Source organism: Stegastes partitus, unplaced genomic scaffold (assembly GCF_000690725.1).
Source record: "Stegastes partitus isolate 25-593 unplaced genomic scaffold, Stegastes_partitus-1.0.2 Scaffold79, whole genome shotgun sequence".
Classification (NCBI taxonomy): Eukaryota; Metazoa; Chordata; class Actinopteri; family Pomacentridae; genus Stegastes; species Stegastes partitus.
In genome coordinates this window covers 827,692-843,692 of record NW_007577810.1, presented here as the reverse complement: position 1 = coordinate 843,692, position 16,001 = coordinate 827,692, and the positions used below count along the sequence as shown (strand labels likewise).

General features: G+C 38.6%; 1 protein-coding gene across 2 annotated transcripts in view; it reads left to right on the top strand.

The window, feature by feature from the left end:
• adgrd1 (adhesion G protein-coupled receptor D1) overlaps window positions 1-15,563 on the top strand; it is a 34,283-nt gene extending 18,720 nt beyond the window's left edge. For both annotated transcript variants that reach the window (XM_008276731.1, XM_008276732.1), the window contains 12 exons: window positions 7,216-7,289; window positions 7,873-7,996; window positions 10,549-10,652; window positions 10,826-10,937; window positions 11,351-11,504; window positions 12,960-13,026; window positions 13,284-13,350; window positions 13,512-13,603; window positions 13,708-13,834; window positions 13,924-13,965; window positions 14,241-14,333; window positions 14,452-15,563. In XM_008276731.1, coding sequence (XP_008274953.1) covers window positions 7,216-7,289; window positions 7,873-7,996; window positions 10,549-10,652; window positions 10,826-10,937; window positions 11,351-11,504; window positions 12,960-13,026; window positions 13,284-13,350; window positions 13,512-13,603; window positions 13,708-13,834; window positions 13,924-13,965; window positions 14,241-14,333; window positions 14,452-14,547 — 1,152 coding nt within the window. In that variant the 3' untranslated portion in view covers window positions 14,548-15,563. The remainder of the gene's footprint in view (window positions 1-7,215; window positions 7,290-7,872; window positions 7,997-10,548; window positions 10,653-10,825; window positions 10,938-11,350; window positions 11,505-12,959; window positions 13,027-13,283; window positions 13,351-13,511; window positions 13,604-13,707; window positions 13,835-13,923; window positions 13,966-14,240; window positions 14,334-14,451) is intronic.
• The last annotated feature ends 438 nt before the right edge of the window (window positions 15,564-16,001 follow it).

Sequence of the window (16,001 nt, the reverse complement as noted above, 5' to 3'; positions counted from 1 at the left end):
TTTTTTTTTTTTTTTTTTTAAATATTTTAGTGTGCTGGACTGACTAATGTTACACTATACCTCTGTGGGCCTTTCCCAGACATGCGGCAATAAAGTGTTTCCTTCCCTTACTAAATTTAACAAACGTCAATGTAGCTGTTGCAGCTTAAGCATATAGAGCCTGTCTGTTGTTATGCAGGACAGTTTAGCCATTGTCAAACCCTGAGGGTGACATGTTAGCCCACATCTCTCTTGACTCACTACTTTTATAATTATTTTCGCCTACTGTACCCTTCCACCAAACCAGAAGGTGACAGTAGCTTTCAGTAATGTCTTGTAGTTGTATAAAGTGTGATTGACGAGTTTCAGTATTTTAATAGAGTCTGCTGGCAGCCGTGAAACTGATATCTATACCAAATGCAGAAGGTGCAGTCCAAATTACAGCCTGGCTCTGTGTGCTCTAAAGTATTTGGAACATTTGAGGGAAAAGGAGAAGATTGCTTCTTTTCTCTCGTCCACTCACACTGTTGTGTAAGTTTTCACTGCTTTTTAAATTTAGCACAACCGAAGCCTTTTTTTAGACTCCTTTTGCTGCTGAAAAATGCCTGACTGCTTTTGTGGGCGCATGTTGCTGTACCAGCGCCGGACACAAATAGTGGTTGGGTACAGGACTAGTATAAAACTCTGAAGACAAATCTAAACTTTATAACTGAATATAGGCACACATTTACGAGGTTTTCTTTTATTTCAGATAAGGTCAGGAATTAGGTTAAACATTGTTTCATAATACTTCAATTAGATCTCAGACCAGATTTGCTCAATTTCGCTGACAGATCTTTAAAAATCTCAACAGCCTGAATAGGTTTCAGCTTTGTTTCTGTGCACTGCTGCTCGTGGTTAATACTGAGCAAAGCAAAGTTAATCAAAAGTTTTACCTCAATAAACAATGTTTTATTTCAGACAGAACTATGAGAGTGTGTGTGTGTGTGTGTGTGTGTGTGTGTTCGTGTGTGTTTACTCTTCTAGTCTTTCGCTTGTGTTTCTACCAGCCCGAGCGTGTCTGTTTTGAATTGGCTGTTGAAACCAGGATGATGGGTGGAGTGTCGCTTTCTCCATCCTTTCTTTATTTGCGCCTCGCTTGAGAACCATCTGTCAAAAGCTAAGATTTAAATTGGCCTGGAGTTGTCCAACGTCTTGGGATTTGCAGCGGCATATGCTGTCAATGTTTGCTGAAGCTAGTTCGACCACAGCGAGGCTTCCTCTTCCAGCTCTGCTACTTATGGAATGTCTGAAAGACACCACAGAGGACAGAGAGGCTTGCTTTTATACAAATTGCTGGGTTGTGTGTGTCATCTAAGACTTATACGCTTTTGTGATGCATGAGAGTGTTTATTTTCATCCCTCACAATTTTGACCCAGAAGGCTCAAGTCAGTCATTAAAAAGCAAAAAGGACAAGGCCTGCTTTGGGTTAGGGGGATATATGCATGTGACAGCTGCTGGTGTGTCTCATGTTGATGTTGAAGATGGAGATGGAGTGTGGAAGTGTGTTGCCAACAGAGCCATTTCTTGCTATATGCAGATGATGCAATTACGCAGAGACCATCAAAAAACTATGTTCCAACAATATTAATTTTTCCCCTCCAACATAAATTGGCACTCTTGTTAAGAGATAGTGCTTGATCAGGACTGTCGCAGCTGGCTGTTATCATTCCAGATCATTCCCACACATGTAGGCCGGTAGAGTCCTCCTCCACCTTCCAGTTGACTCTACAGGCTGTTATTACCCCATTTAATGGAGCTCTGTTATCACCTCATTTATGGTCTCAGACTACAATTATAGTTTATTTTTTCACTTAAGTCACATTTTGACTTTCGTTCTAATTTGCCATGTTTTACTCAGCGTTTACTCGGGTTTTCAGTTTCTGATTGGTTATGTTTAGGCACCAAAACTACCTGGTTAGGTTTCAAAAAGGATCGTAGATGTTTGCATGTTACAAATCTCCATTTTCAGGGTAACAGCTTCACCAGAGATTTTACATGCACTTTCTCACATGATTGTGAGGAGTTGCCTTCATTATCAGTGTTATTCTCTGTTTGTCAATGATCAAATTGGGTGATAAAGTTTGAGGAGGTCCCTACGAGCTCATACTGCTGATCTGAGACAATAATGTCCATTCAATTAGCTGATAACATCTGAAGTTTATATGTACTATTAGAGCAATGGCTTGTTGGCTCAGGGAGAGTGTGATGCTACCAATGTTGAGATTTTCAGTTAGATCCCTGTTCTCAATAAGTTTTTTCCACATGCAGTGTCTCCTCTGTTCCTGCCTCACTCATCCTCCTTTTCACAGCATCAGGCAGGTTGTTAACTCTAAAAGTGTTATCGCTCAGGATATCTAGAAAGAGACATAGTGTAGAGAGGGCAACATTTTTATTGTGCCATTTATAGTTATGTACCAGATAATGTATTTTATAATTTCACATTTCATCATTTTCCTCTTTGTTTTGATTTTGAGGTCAACAATGCAGCTCAGTTTCTTCAATTTAAATTACATCCAATCCTTTAGAGTAAAAAGTAGCCCTTGGTCTCATATAAACGTAAAGGGAATACGTTGCACATTTAGTGAGTATTCAGGAGGACTTGAAATGGCTGGAGGAGCCCCCAAACAAGATTTTGCACAAGGCCCCCAAAAAGTAAGGTACAGCCCTGGATGCAAATAGCAGACCATCATGATACGCTACTTAGACCTCTGAATGTCAACATACAGTTTTCTATATACATATACATATACATACACAAAGATCATAGTACAGATCAACATTTTTTTTGATTGACTGGCAGCTTTTTTTTTTTCCTCAAAGTTTTTAATTTATTTATTGCAATTTTACTAGTGATTCAAATTGACCTATACAGTATGAAATTAACTGAACAATAGGTCTGTTGTGTATTTTTATTCCATCTCTGACATACACAGAAGTTTAACACTGGTTTCTCCTGATCCCACCTAGATGTAAAAAGGACACACCAAACAGCGCCATAGAGTAATCAAGTCAAGCAACAATTCATACAAGGCTGTCTATTTGCTTTGTCACAATTTCAGCAACTGTAGCCTGTCTGTAAAGCCCTTTTCATGCATGGGATATGTAAGGTTGCTGACTTAATCAATCTGTTAAAGTGACCCCATTCTGTCATTTAGACATGGGTCACTTCTCTGTTATTATTAGTTCATTCAAACATACCTGTTGTCAAGGTACCCACTTGATGTTTGCCATACGCATGAGATTGGACCATTAGTATTTCGTAATCTTGTGCATATGTATCTATTAATGCAAATGCATGAAGTTGCGATACATAAATGTTACTAGGTCTGACCCATTAGACAGGACTGTTAAGTATAAGTGAGCAGGGTGCTCTTTCAGACATAAAGCTGACAATGGGAAAGAATTCATGTCTGAAAGGGTCTAGAGTCTTCTGTTAGAGTAACTTTTAGCATCTCAGATTCATGCATTTAGGAAAAAAAGATTTAAACTCAAGGCAATATCAAGGCCAAAGTGACACTTCATTTTCAGTATAAACTTTTGCCATTGTTAGAATTGACAGTATAGAAGAAGACAGGAGACATGGGAAAAGAGAGGACTAACATGCAGCACAAGACGTCAGCTGGCATTGACTTGTGGGCGTTGGGGTTCTGTGGTATGTGGTAGACTATCAGAGCTCCATCTTCTTCCTGTTTACATCCAGTCATGGTACGGTAGCCCCATTGGGCATACTTATCTATTACCACATGTTGCCATTTTCAGCTGTATGATTTCTTAAACAGAAAAGCAGAATATACCAACCAAGTCAATGCAAATTGTATTGTGTTATGGAGAAACAGGAAATAGTGTACATTTATTTATGATGAATTTAAGTTTTTTCCTTTGTTTCTAAAGGATCCCATTGCTAAGGGAGAAAACAGAGTAAATGCCTAGCTCAGCTGTTGGGTTTCTGATCCAGTTGTTGAGTAAAATGCAACAGTCTTCTATAGTTGGACTCAAAGCAAGTGGGCCAAGAATGACAACAGCATGTTTAAGCAGAAGCGCTCAGTGCCTGCAGCCTCACCCCACTGAAAAAAATATAATAGCAGCAACAACTGTTACAGGCATGTTATGATGATGACTCCAAAAGAGTTGTATCAGGATTTACAGTATTTTTATCCCCCTGCAGCTGTTTCAGGATTTCTTCTTGTAGACTTTTTGTCTCAGACTGACTCTGTGTATTAGCTGCCAGTAGTTTCACATATTGAAATCGACTTCACGACATTTAAGATATATAACTTACTGCAATAAATTTACAATTCATATTAGGATATAATTAATAGACATATAAAACAGAGACTGACGTGGTGGTTTACAGCAATTTTTTTTTTTTGGGGGGGGGGCTTGTGAGCCACATTTTAGATGTCTGTAAGTTGTCAGCAGGTCTGATCTGATCTAAAATTCTCAGATGGTGTCATTTAAATACTCTCATTGAAAATCAAGGTTTTTACCTGGTTAACATGTGCATATGATGTTTTTTTGTTTGTTTGTTTGTTTGTTTTTTCAACCCTTAAACTGCAGTGAACCAAAATCACTCAAAAACACAGTATCAGACTTCGTAGATTTCATACCTAACAAATCTAAGGAATCCACATCTTGCAGGGAAGCACTTTCTGTATCATTGTTCTTCTTTACAATTAGTTTCAGATTTCAACATGTATGGCTGAAGTACGTCAGTGTTACAACTTGTCATTGTGTAGCGTAAGGTAGTTTTGCAGTGTTCAAGCGGAGTTGGAGGCGAGCTGGTGTGCTCGAGCTGCAGTGGGGCCTTTATTGAGGAAGCAACATGTAAGCCATTTCAAGGAAAGAAGATATTATTTTCATGGAATAAAACATCTAAATATAAATTTGATAATAAAAGAGGAGTTTTTAGGGGTTTAATCAATGACCAGAGAGTAACATTAAACTATTTGACACCCAAAACATTTAAATTATCAGAAATTTACAGAAATAAATCATTTCCAAAAAATCTATAAAATGAATACACTTTGCGAATAGAACTTTGTTTTTCCAGCATCCTTCATCATCCATCAAAACTGCATCATGACTTTACTTTAAAAACCACTTGAACGGTAGTAAAATGCAGCTTACACTTTGTTAGTATTGCCAAATCTAATACTATATTATTTAAATCAGTAAGTATGACTTTCTTTGATACTGATTGCAGGGTATCTATTTGTAATGAAATACTTTAAATGCTTTACTTAGCTTAAATTAAGGACCTGAATACTTCTTCTACAACTGATATTTGTTTGTGAATTTGGACATTAGACTTCTGCCATTATTGAACTCCACTGCTTTGAAATCCAGCAGCCATTGAGTCACAGTTACAGTAATCACTGGACAGATGAAGCTTCGGTTGATAGCGGGACCAAGTAGGACACCGTAATGCAGAGGCAGCAGAAACACCTTGACTATCTCAGATTTATCAGGCTGTCTCCCCCTCAGACTCTTCTCCTTTATCAGCCTGTCACTCTGCATCACTCTCCTGTCACCGCCTTTCACCCTCTTTTCTACCTCTCTGTTCTGCTCTCCTTACGAGGCTCAAAGTGATTTCCAGGGCGGCGTTTTCTGGCCTTCTGTTGTTAATAAAGAGCTGGAGCGCCAGCTGCAGTCTTGGCTGGTAGATGCTGAGGCCTCGGGGGCACTGGGGGAACAACAGCGTGCGCACAAAGCTCGGCCAGAAGTGCATTTAAACACTCACTGGTGACTTTCAGGTTCCTGCACCTCTTCCTAAATATCAACTGGAAAACTCCAGCTTGATATACCACAAACAGACAGTTGCTAGAGAGGAAGCATGGCCAAACAGCGGCCCTTATGTATGTGATGGTCTGTTAGTCAATGTATATAGTTCAGCTTGTGTCTGGTACATATCAGGGTTTGGTAATGATGGATTGTTTCCCATGAGGCAGAGTTTACATTTTGTTTCTTAATATGGATAATTAGTCTTCCTCCATTGCATGGGAACATTAAAGGCTGACACTGTAATGCAAGGCGTACAGTATGCCAGTTGCAGTTCGTCTCTCTTCCATCTGCTTTCATTTACACCCAACAAGAAATGTGAGTTATTAAAGTCCACAGGAGACTAGTAAATTCACCCACAGGGTTGCATGCATTTGCCCAAAGCTGGCCGAGGGCTGATGATGACGGGGTGCATTTAAGGCGATCTCATGCCTCTTGGACCCTTTGTCCTGAGCGCTCTAATGGGCCACATGAATATCTATCTGTTGCATTCATCTCGAGGGTCATAATACATGATGACTAAAGAGCTGCATGTGCGAAACAGACAGAATGAGAGCAGCGATTTGATTACACAATGAAGTCAAGGTATCGTGCTATGCTTTGTAATATGAATCACTGAGCCTGTGGCCAGGAAACAGACAGCCTGACTGTCAGTTTCACTCTCGCTCTCACTTTTTCCAGAAGGAAATAGTGCAGACACAGTCCATCTAATCATATACTTATTCGGTCTGAGAGTCAAGGCTCAGGGAACGAGAAGAGGTGTGCAGTCTCTCAGTGTACACCCAACCGGCCAATGGAAGTGTTGTTTTCTTCAGATGACAGATTGAGGAGGGTAGTGGTTTGACCTGAAACCAGGGCCAAGCCCCAATTACTGCATTCTTGCACTGTAGCCATTAGCTCACTGTCTCTGGAGACGCCAAATCTCATATTAAGGAATGACATGGAAAAAGTGAATTATAATCAAATAAGATTCTTGAAGACAGCAGGGATTTTCGCTCAGCGTATTAATCACCTTTGCTGAGTGCAGATCTGAAAAATGTGAACTATTAGGCTGCCCTTGTCTTTCCTTGAGTATGAGCTCAGATCTCGCTTAGTTAATCTTCTTTAAGGCCACAGGGAAGCATCTTTTTTTTTTAAAGTTGTGTGACAGTAAAAATAATGAAGCTGTTCACCCTTAGAGTATGGTTACTTCAGCTCTATTCTCTAATATGCTAAAGGATAAAAGGTCAAGTGCTATTTTTTATTAGAAATACGCCATGCTGTCTTCTGGATCACAGAGCATTTTCAAACAGGTTGCGCAAAGTTAGTTTGAGTTATTTAATGCACCCGTGCAATCAGAAAACTAAATTTTAGTCTGTGTAAAATTTTTCTCTCACAGTTAAAGATCTCAATTTTATTTGACTATTCTCTTTCAGACCAAAGAACAGCAGGATCAAGTGCTAAACCAGAGCAATAAAGTCTTCCTCTACTGTGCCTTCTTGGACTACAGGTGGGTCTATGTTTCTCATTTAGATGCAGAAGGTCTCATTCAGATGTCGAGCCAAACAGATTTTTATCTTGATTGTTGATTCTTTGCATATTCTGTGCTTGATTCTTTCAATCATAAGAAACGAGCAGTGATTTGGAAAATGTGTATTTCCTTTTGCTCATTCAAATGGAAAACATCCACATGTGTTGCTGTTTCAGTTTGTTGTGTGTTGAGCAACAGCCCTCTGTAAAGAAAAAAAAAAAGACCTGATAAATGGAGCCAAGACACTATTTAAAAAACATAAATCATTTTAAAAGGGAGAGTGTTTTAGTTGGATTCAAAGGCTTCCTCTTCTTTACTCCCCTTTGCCCTGAAGCTTAAGAAAAATGTGAATTATTAGGTTGCCCTGTCAGATTGCCCTGGTACAGTCAGCAAAGAACACTCTGTGTGCCTCCCACAGTGGATTATGTGGAGTGATTCCTGCCAGCAGTGCTCCTATTAAAACAGACTTGTCTATTTTTTCTTTATAGTGCTTCTTTATATCTTGATCTTTATATTTAATATATTTCCTTCGTGAAAAATACGTAATTGTCTTTCTTTTCAGTTCTAATGAGGGAGTGTGGTCCAATGAAGGCTGCGTTCGCTCAGAAGGGAACATGACCTATTCTGTGTGTTTGTGCAACCACCTGACCAACTTTGCCATCCTGATGCAAGTCGTTCCCTTGAAGGTATAATAATAATAATAATAATAATAATAATAATAATAATAATAATAATAATAATAATAATAATAATAATAATAATGCATTTTATTTGTATAGCGCTTTTCAAAAACTCAAAGGTGCTTTACAGGATAAAAAAAACAATAAAAGCAACTAATATAAAAGTACTGATGAAACACTGATGCTGTTTTGGAAAACAAGAAACCAGTAACAGCAGTGGTTCTGTAAAAAGTGACAGTGTGGAATAGACAAAATATTTTTGCATAATAACTTTACACTGATGCACTTGAACAGGCCTTTTTTTTTTTTTTTTTTACTTATTTACCTTTTTAAATTGAGCTAGAAAAATAAATGTATTCTATAGACCACAGTTTCTTATACATTGCTGCTGCTGAATAAATGTCCCCAATCCATAAAAATATAACTTACTTTATCCATTATTTTGTTTTAGTGGTACATGCATTTTTCAGTATTACAAAGAGCTTGAAGATCTCTAAAGATTAAAGACACTTTGTTATTTATGGCCTATATATATACAATTCACAGTTTTAAAAAAAAAAAAAATCTATTTTATGGCAACTTCAGTTGTGGTTATTGTTGACTGACTGACAACATTATACAAATACAGTAAATTATTGGAAAATCTGGTTGCAGTATTAAACAGCCGTACTGATGGTAGTGACCACAGCCGCCAGTATTTAACTGTAATTTTACAAGGAAATTTATTACAGAGTAGTTGTACAGTACTGTAGTTGCACTGCCCACAACTGCTCAAAAAAGTTCTGATTTTTTTTTTTTTTTTCTGTTACAACGCATAAGAAATCCCCTGCATCACAAAGGTATTTAGCCAACACACCACCAATGTAAGAGACCCCTGTAAAGATGTTAATAGTTTGCCTTTGACTGATTCGATATGGTTTCATGGAAGAGTACTCGCTAAAGTGTTCAATTTAAAATATATATATAAAAATACATCTGCAAGCTGTGACAAATGGGGGAAGAAAGTAAATAAATAATCTGCATGTGCAGTGGGACCTACAGTGCCAAGGCACACCCGGAAGTTAGAAAACTTCTTTGGCTGATGCACTTGGCAAGCAAATTTAGTTCAAGTGAATGGGCAGCATCTTAGAGCCCAGTGTCCAGTTCTCACAGTACATCAAGCTCACTGGGATACTAGAGTTCAAAGCGTCTGCAGTGAAAAAGGCTTGTACTATTTTCTCCACAGTGCATTTGACCTGTTAGAGGAAGAGCTCTCTCGCTCCACACCAGCCACATTCAGAAATGGAGCCCTTCCTCTGTATCTTCTTCACAAACTAAGTACATCTGTATTGACATAAATTGACAGGAAGCAGTGGTTTACCACAGAGCAACCCACCAACCAGAGGCCCAACTGCAACAGTTTACTGTCCCTCCCTGTGGGTCAGTTGTAAGCAGAGCTACATAATCACAAATTTTTACTGGTGGTTTCAGACAGAAGGGTTTTGGACAACTCTGATTAAGTGTGGTTCTTCTGGGTCACTGCTCAGGTCAGTGGTCCATTCCTCAAGGCCACAGTCTCTCAAAGCACCAGAAACTGTCCCCTTAAACCATCGTCCATTTAAAACATCTGGGAAAACATCCGTTCTTCTGTATTCTGTGAGCACTGTCCTTCATAATGTTTTACATTTACATCATGTACAGAATGTAGAGCAATTTGGAATGCCAAACCTGTGTACAATGTCACCACAGTCCAATTCTTTGTTATCCCATGTGCCATGGGAGAATGGTTAGCATCCACAATAGCCTCTTTAAATAGAAAAGCGGACTTCTTATTGCAGCTAAGTGGGCCAGTGCTGTATTTAAGGCTCAGAAGTCTATTTGATGCTATACTTTCTCTTACCAAGTCTCTAATTAGTGGGCTGCCTCATCCCTCAGCTGCGAGGGAACATCCCACGTATCCTTTTTCTGGAAGGCTGAGACTCCTCTGCCCTCGTAATGACAAGGCACATGTGTAGACAGTTAATGGAGAATCAAACCCAAACCCTCAAAATAGCCTGAACTCCAAAACAACATCAATGCACTCGGCCATGTGCCATAGATGTGCACATATGGAAAACACAATTATCGCTGTTATTCTCTACTGTCTTGGACAATATACATTTTGCTTATGCAAACACCATAAAATAGGTATTCAACTGTACTTTTACTGTGCTCAAATAAAGAAAAACAACTGCACCTCAAAATTGATTAAACCATGTTTAAAAAAAAAAAAAAAAGAATTAAAATAAATGTGAAAACTGTACATCTGTGTTTTATCATTTACAGAGAGTGGTGTAAACAAGTTTGCTGATCTTATGACAGTATGACCACTCTTGGAGAGGAGCCTGGCTGAAAAATGCTGAGAGAGTTTGTCTTGTGTTCATAATCTTGAATTTCCAAGCTGATGAAAGTTAAACAGGCTACGCTAGCTTTGGATGTGTCAGTACACCTTGGCACATGTATCGACCCACCGTGAAGGCCAAGATGCTTTTGCAGGCTGTGTTGTCTTTTGGTAATGGTCATGTTGTCTCTGTACACAGCTCACTACCGGCCACAGGGTGGCACTATCAACCATCGGTTATGTTGGCTGCTCCATTTCCATCTTCTGTCTGGCCATCACTCTGGTCACCTTTGCAGTCCTGTCGTGAGTATTACTGTCATGTAACTTTTAATAGTGAATTCTTAATGTAACATATACTGTAATTTTTATTCCATAAATCTACCTTTATGACAAATACTCTGCATCTGATGTATGTTTTCTTATTACCAAAGTACTGTAGAGAGAAAATGTGCTGATGTCATTATGCTGCTCTGCAGGTCAGTGAGTACCATCCGTAACCAACGCTACCACATCCACGCCAACCTGTCCTTTGCCATCCTGGTGGCTGAGATCTTACTGCTCATCAGCGCTCGCTTTGACCCGGGCACGGTAGGTGCACAGTGCAGAATCTTCTTCATGTGTCAGTGATGATGATGATGGTGGTGACAATGACTGGCAGCATGATAACACCAGGACTGATGATGGTTATGGTGTTTTTACAATTACTACTATAATAATGAAGAGAACAAATTAGTGATGATGACGACATAGATGATTGAGTCACCAGTTATGAGGACATTGTAATACCCCAGGGAGATTATTAGTATAGATAATAACAAATTTACCGCATTTTGTACAACAATATGAAGAGACGTGCGGCTTAAAATTTTAAAATGTTGCCAGGTATAAGAGAAAACAGGAAACGTGAGCTTTTGAGTGATAAAACATAAAAAGACGAGAAAGAATGAACATTTAAGGAGACTGTTTTGACAGTGAAACTCTGATTTTGTCCTCTGTCCCAGCTGCCTTGTAAGGTCATGGCTGTCCTCCTTCACTTCTTCTTTCTGAGTGCCTTCGCCTGGATGCTGGTGGAGGGCCTCCACCTCTACAGTATGGTGGTCAAGGTGTTCGGCTCTGAGGGCAGCAAACACTTCTACTACTATGGTATCGGCTGGGGTAGGTGATCAACGCAGTACGCGAGTGACAATTCCACACAACAAAGACACGTCCCTCTATGATGTTTTCTTGATGTTGCGTCTATTGTCGTCTTATTTTATTGTCCCTAATTTGATCCAGTGTCTTCCCTGGATGTCACGCCAGACCATTACTGTAAACATGGTTTCAGTATTTTTTTTAAAAAATTCACTTTTAAAATTAAATAACTATGACAATGTTAAATAAATATGCTTTTTGTTGCATTCCAGTTTAACATTTGTCTCTGTTGATCTCAGTGAACCAGAGTTTGATGGACAGATAAAACTAATCTGGGACATACGTATACTGTCTTTGGCTGCTGGGGAATGCATAGTCTCTCTTTTACATGTTGAACCCATTAGTGGAAAAACGATCCCTTTTTTATGACTTCCTCTCTTCTGGCCAGAGTAATTTTTCATTTTGTGTGGCCAACTGCAAATTACGTGCAGGAGACTTGTCTGACAGCAAGAAGTATAGCTGCATGTGCATAAAAAGTATATAAATACTCCTTTTATAATTAATTGCTGCTGTTATTAGCTGTGATAAAGGCTGCTGACTACTTTATCTTTCATTTCCTCCCTCAAAGTAAAAGTTTCCTCTTAGTGTAGCATGCTAGAAACCTTTGGGCCTGGAAAGCCAGAAGATCAAAGCAGCGGAATGGAAAGGGCTATTTTCATGGAAATGCGCAATTAGCAGCATAGGGGATAAATAAAACCATGACTGGGTGGCTGTAACGATCTGCCTCGGGCTCACAGGTTTAGAGTGCTGTACTTTGCTTTAAGGTATCCTGCAGAGTTTTGACCACAAGGCAAAGAAAAGAAGCTGCAACAAAAAAAAAGAAAAAAAGAAAAATGTGTTTTTGCAGGGAACCTTGAATTTAAATATGCAGGCTTTAAAATACTTTGTAGGTATTTTTTCTGGCTTGTTTGCCTTCATTCAAAAGTTGGACAGTAGAGATACAATATATGTTGTTGCTCTTTATCATAACTTTTTATTGTCCTCTTAATGTTTTATTGTTGTTTTTGAATGCTTTGTGCATTGCGTTGTTTTGTAAAGCACGTCCCAAAATTGAAAGATGCTGTAGGAATAAATTCCATTAATATTGTATTGTATGGAAAAGAACTACAAGCACAGTCCATTAGAACAAATGGACATCTTGTGGACATTCCTAAATACATTGGTATTTTATATGCTGTTATTACTACAAACTATGAAGCACAGCATCTCTAAGTAAACATGATATTTGATGTGTATTTGCACTGTACCTGATTAATACTTTAACACAACAGTGTACATAGATAGTGAATGCAAAGAGAGTGGAGAAACAAACAGCCACTGAACTCTACATGACATGTTTTGCTCCAAGGTCTCTAATCAGGTAAATCCAGTCATGACTACTATTACATCAGTGAATGTGTGTTTGTTTTTTTGCATCAGGTTCTCCATTGGTCATTTGTGTGGTGTCCATGACGTCAGCTCTGGACAGTTACGGTGAAACTGACAAGTATGTTTGACATGCACGTTACATCTTATACATCTATATGACATTGTATGGAATTCACTTTATCCCATTAGAGTGTTCTGCCTTTGCATGAGAATGACATCACCTGTGGAAGAAATTGGAAACAACTGTGTTTAATGTTAGGGAAAAGCTTATAGGTTAACAGTGGGCTGTTTCATATTTGCATTACAACATTATAGAGGCAACACAATATAACTTTTCTATGTTGTTTGCTCTCATAAATGCCCTTCTTATTTCAGCTGCTGGCTGTCGCTGAAGAACGGAGCCATTTGGGCCTTTGTGGCACCAGCTCTTTTTGTCATTGTGGTGAGGAAAAATTTGCATTCGTCATTGTTCATAGTTCCCTATTTGTTTACTAATTTACAACATAATCTGTATTCATTGATTGTATGTTTGCGTTCTACTCAAGGAGGAGACACAAAATCACATGTGGCTCTGTGTAAATTGACCTTGTTTCTGATCTCCAGGTCAACATTGGCATTCTGATATCTGTGACCAGGATCATATCTCGAATCAGCGGAGAGAATTACAAAGTTCACGGAGATGCCAATGCAGTCAAGTGAGTGTATTTGTTTTAGTGATCACACAAATGTATTTTTAATGTCTTGTTAATTTATTAAAAACGAATCGTGTGAGCGTGGTTGTCTTTCGGTTTGTTTCAAGGCTGACTGCAAAGGCGGTGGCTGTGCTCCTGCCTATACTGGGCATCTCTTGGATCTTTGGTGTTCTCGCTGTCAACACACACTCTCTGCCGTTCCTATATATTTTTGCTGTATTCAACTCATTACAGGTAAGTAATTGGATACAGCAACTTTTATTTTTCTAAATGTTTGCAACGATCTGTGACATCTTTACTAAAGTTTGCATTTTTTTCTTTAGGGGTTCTTTGTCTTCTTGTTTCACTGTCTTCTCAACTCTGAGGTATGGTGCTAAAGCAGATATATTATTGACTTAAAATATGTCGACACACAAAACAGACAGAATTTCAGCATCTTAATTATATAGGCATTTATTCTAATTAGTACTGAAGGGACAGTGTTCCTCACATGAATCATGACACATTTCTGTAAATGTTCTAGTGTTCGCCAGCTGGCTAGTTTTCAACTTTCAGAACATGTTGTAAAAGCCATTTTCTGTTGCAAGAATTTCTACTTAAGTGTGATGAATGTCTGTTATGGCGTCACTTCTCTCTGTAGGTCAGAGCTGCTTTCAAACACAAAACCAAGGTGTGGTCTCTTACCAGCAGCTCCATCCGCAACATCAATGTGAAGCCCTTCAACTCTGACATTGTGAGTGTTACAAAAAAAAAAAAAAAAAACACTTACTGAAACAAAAATGAACTGTGCAGCTCTTAACTGCCTGACTTTAAACACCTCTCTGTCTCTTTCTTCCCATCCTTTTATATAGATGAATGGAAACAAGGAGGGCGTGACACCGACCAAATTGAACACATGGGACAAAAGCACCAACTCAGCCAACCGTATCGACCTCTCTGCTGTGTAGCGGGCCGGATCACCGTTTCTGTTTGTGGCCGAAGAGCAATCTGAAGCTCACTCAAGTGGAATGGCAAACACTGGCCAGCTGTATTCCCGTTATGTAATGAATTGGACACTCATCCACTCAAGTGAAAGCGATACCAAAGGAGGCGCTCTGTAGCTGAACGATAGCTTCACCTTTTAAAGACAAACAGACTCTTAGGACTGTGCCTTATTATTCTCACACAGAAACATACTTACCACAAATAAAAGCAGGAATTTCAGAGGAGAATTTTAGTGACAGAGATCAATGAGTGTGGTTCAGGCTCAGACAGTGATGCTCTGTGTATTAGAGGAACTCGATTTGTCTGTTGCATGACCTATAATGAACATGTGCTTATTTGCCTTCTTGCTGAAAGTTAGATGGAAAATATTGATGCAACTTTTATGTCTGTGAAGAATATAAACTTAAATGAAAAAGCTCGTAAACTGGGCACTAAGCTACCTTCAAACCAACCTTCAAAAATCCTGCAAGCCAGTGTTAAAGACTGGTGGACAATTATGCAAAAGGGGCCAATGCTAACTTCTGATGCTACTTAATTTTTCCATGAAAGAATATTAGACCCATTAATATTTTTGTCGAATAAATGATTGGAAAAGCACATTTACCTTCATAAGTCGTGCCAGGTATCACCTTTATCTATAGACCGTCTATCAAAGAGGATCAAATGTTTGCTTGTCCAGATATTTTTTAAAAAGTCAACAATTTCCATGAGGTGGTTAGCATAGCTTAGCACAATGACTGGAAACAGGAGGCGATAGCTGACCGCCCTCTGCCCAAAGTGATAGAATTCAACTACCAGCACCTCTAAATCTGATTAATCAACACATTACATCTCATTTATTAAACATGTACACTAAACAACGACTACAGAGTAGCAAGCCCTTTTTGCAGAACTAGTGCTAAGCTACTGCTGCTAGCTGTGGCGTCATATTTAGTATACAGACATGAGAGTGAAAGTGATTTTTTTTCATCTAACTCTTGGCCAGAAAACAAACAAGCTTGCAAAATGTCAAATGATTTCTTTAAATCACAGTGATATCTCACACAAAAAAACTGTGTGATTTTCTTCTTTTAATTTACATGCAAAAAAATGAAACATAATAAAAATTTGTGATGATAAGCAAATTTAGAGTATGGTTGGGTACACATTTATAACCTTGAATAGAAAAAAAGAGGAATTAAAACAGTATGTTTTTCTTAAATATAGCGTTAAATGTATGCTTTAGAAACCACGACAAAGTGGTTTCACCACATGTTCACGGTATTCATCATCACAAAGGACAAATCACAAATTTAATCTGGATGAATTTCTCTTTAATATTCACCTGATCCACACAGATTTATTACACTTTTATGAACAACACAACACAATAACTGCATAATAGTCATGGATGATGTACCAGTGAATAAGACTCTGA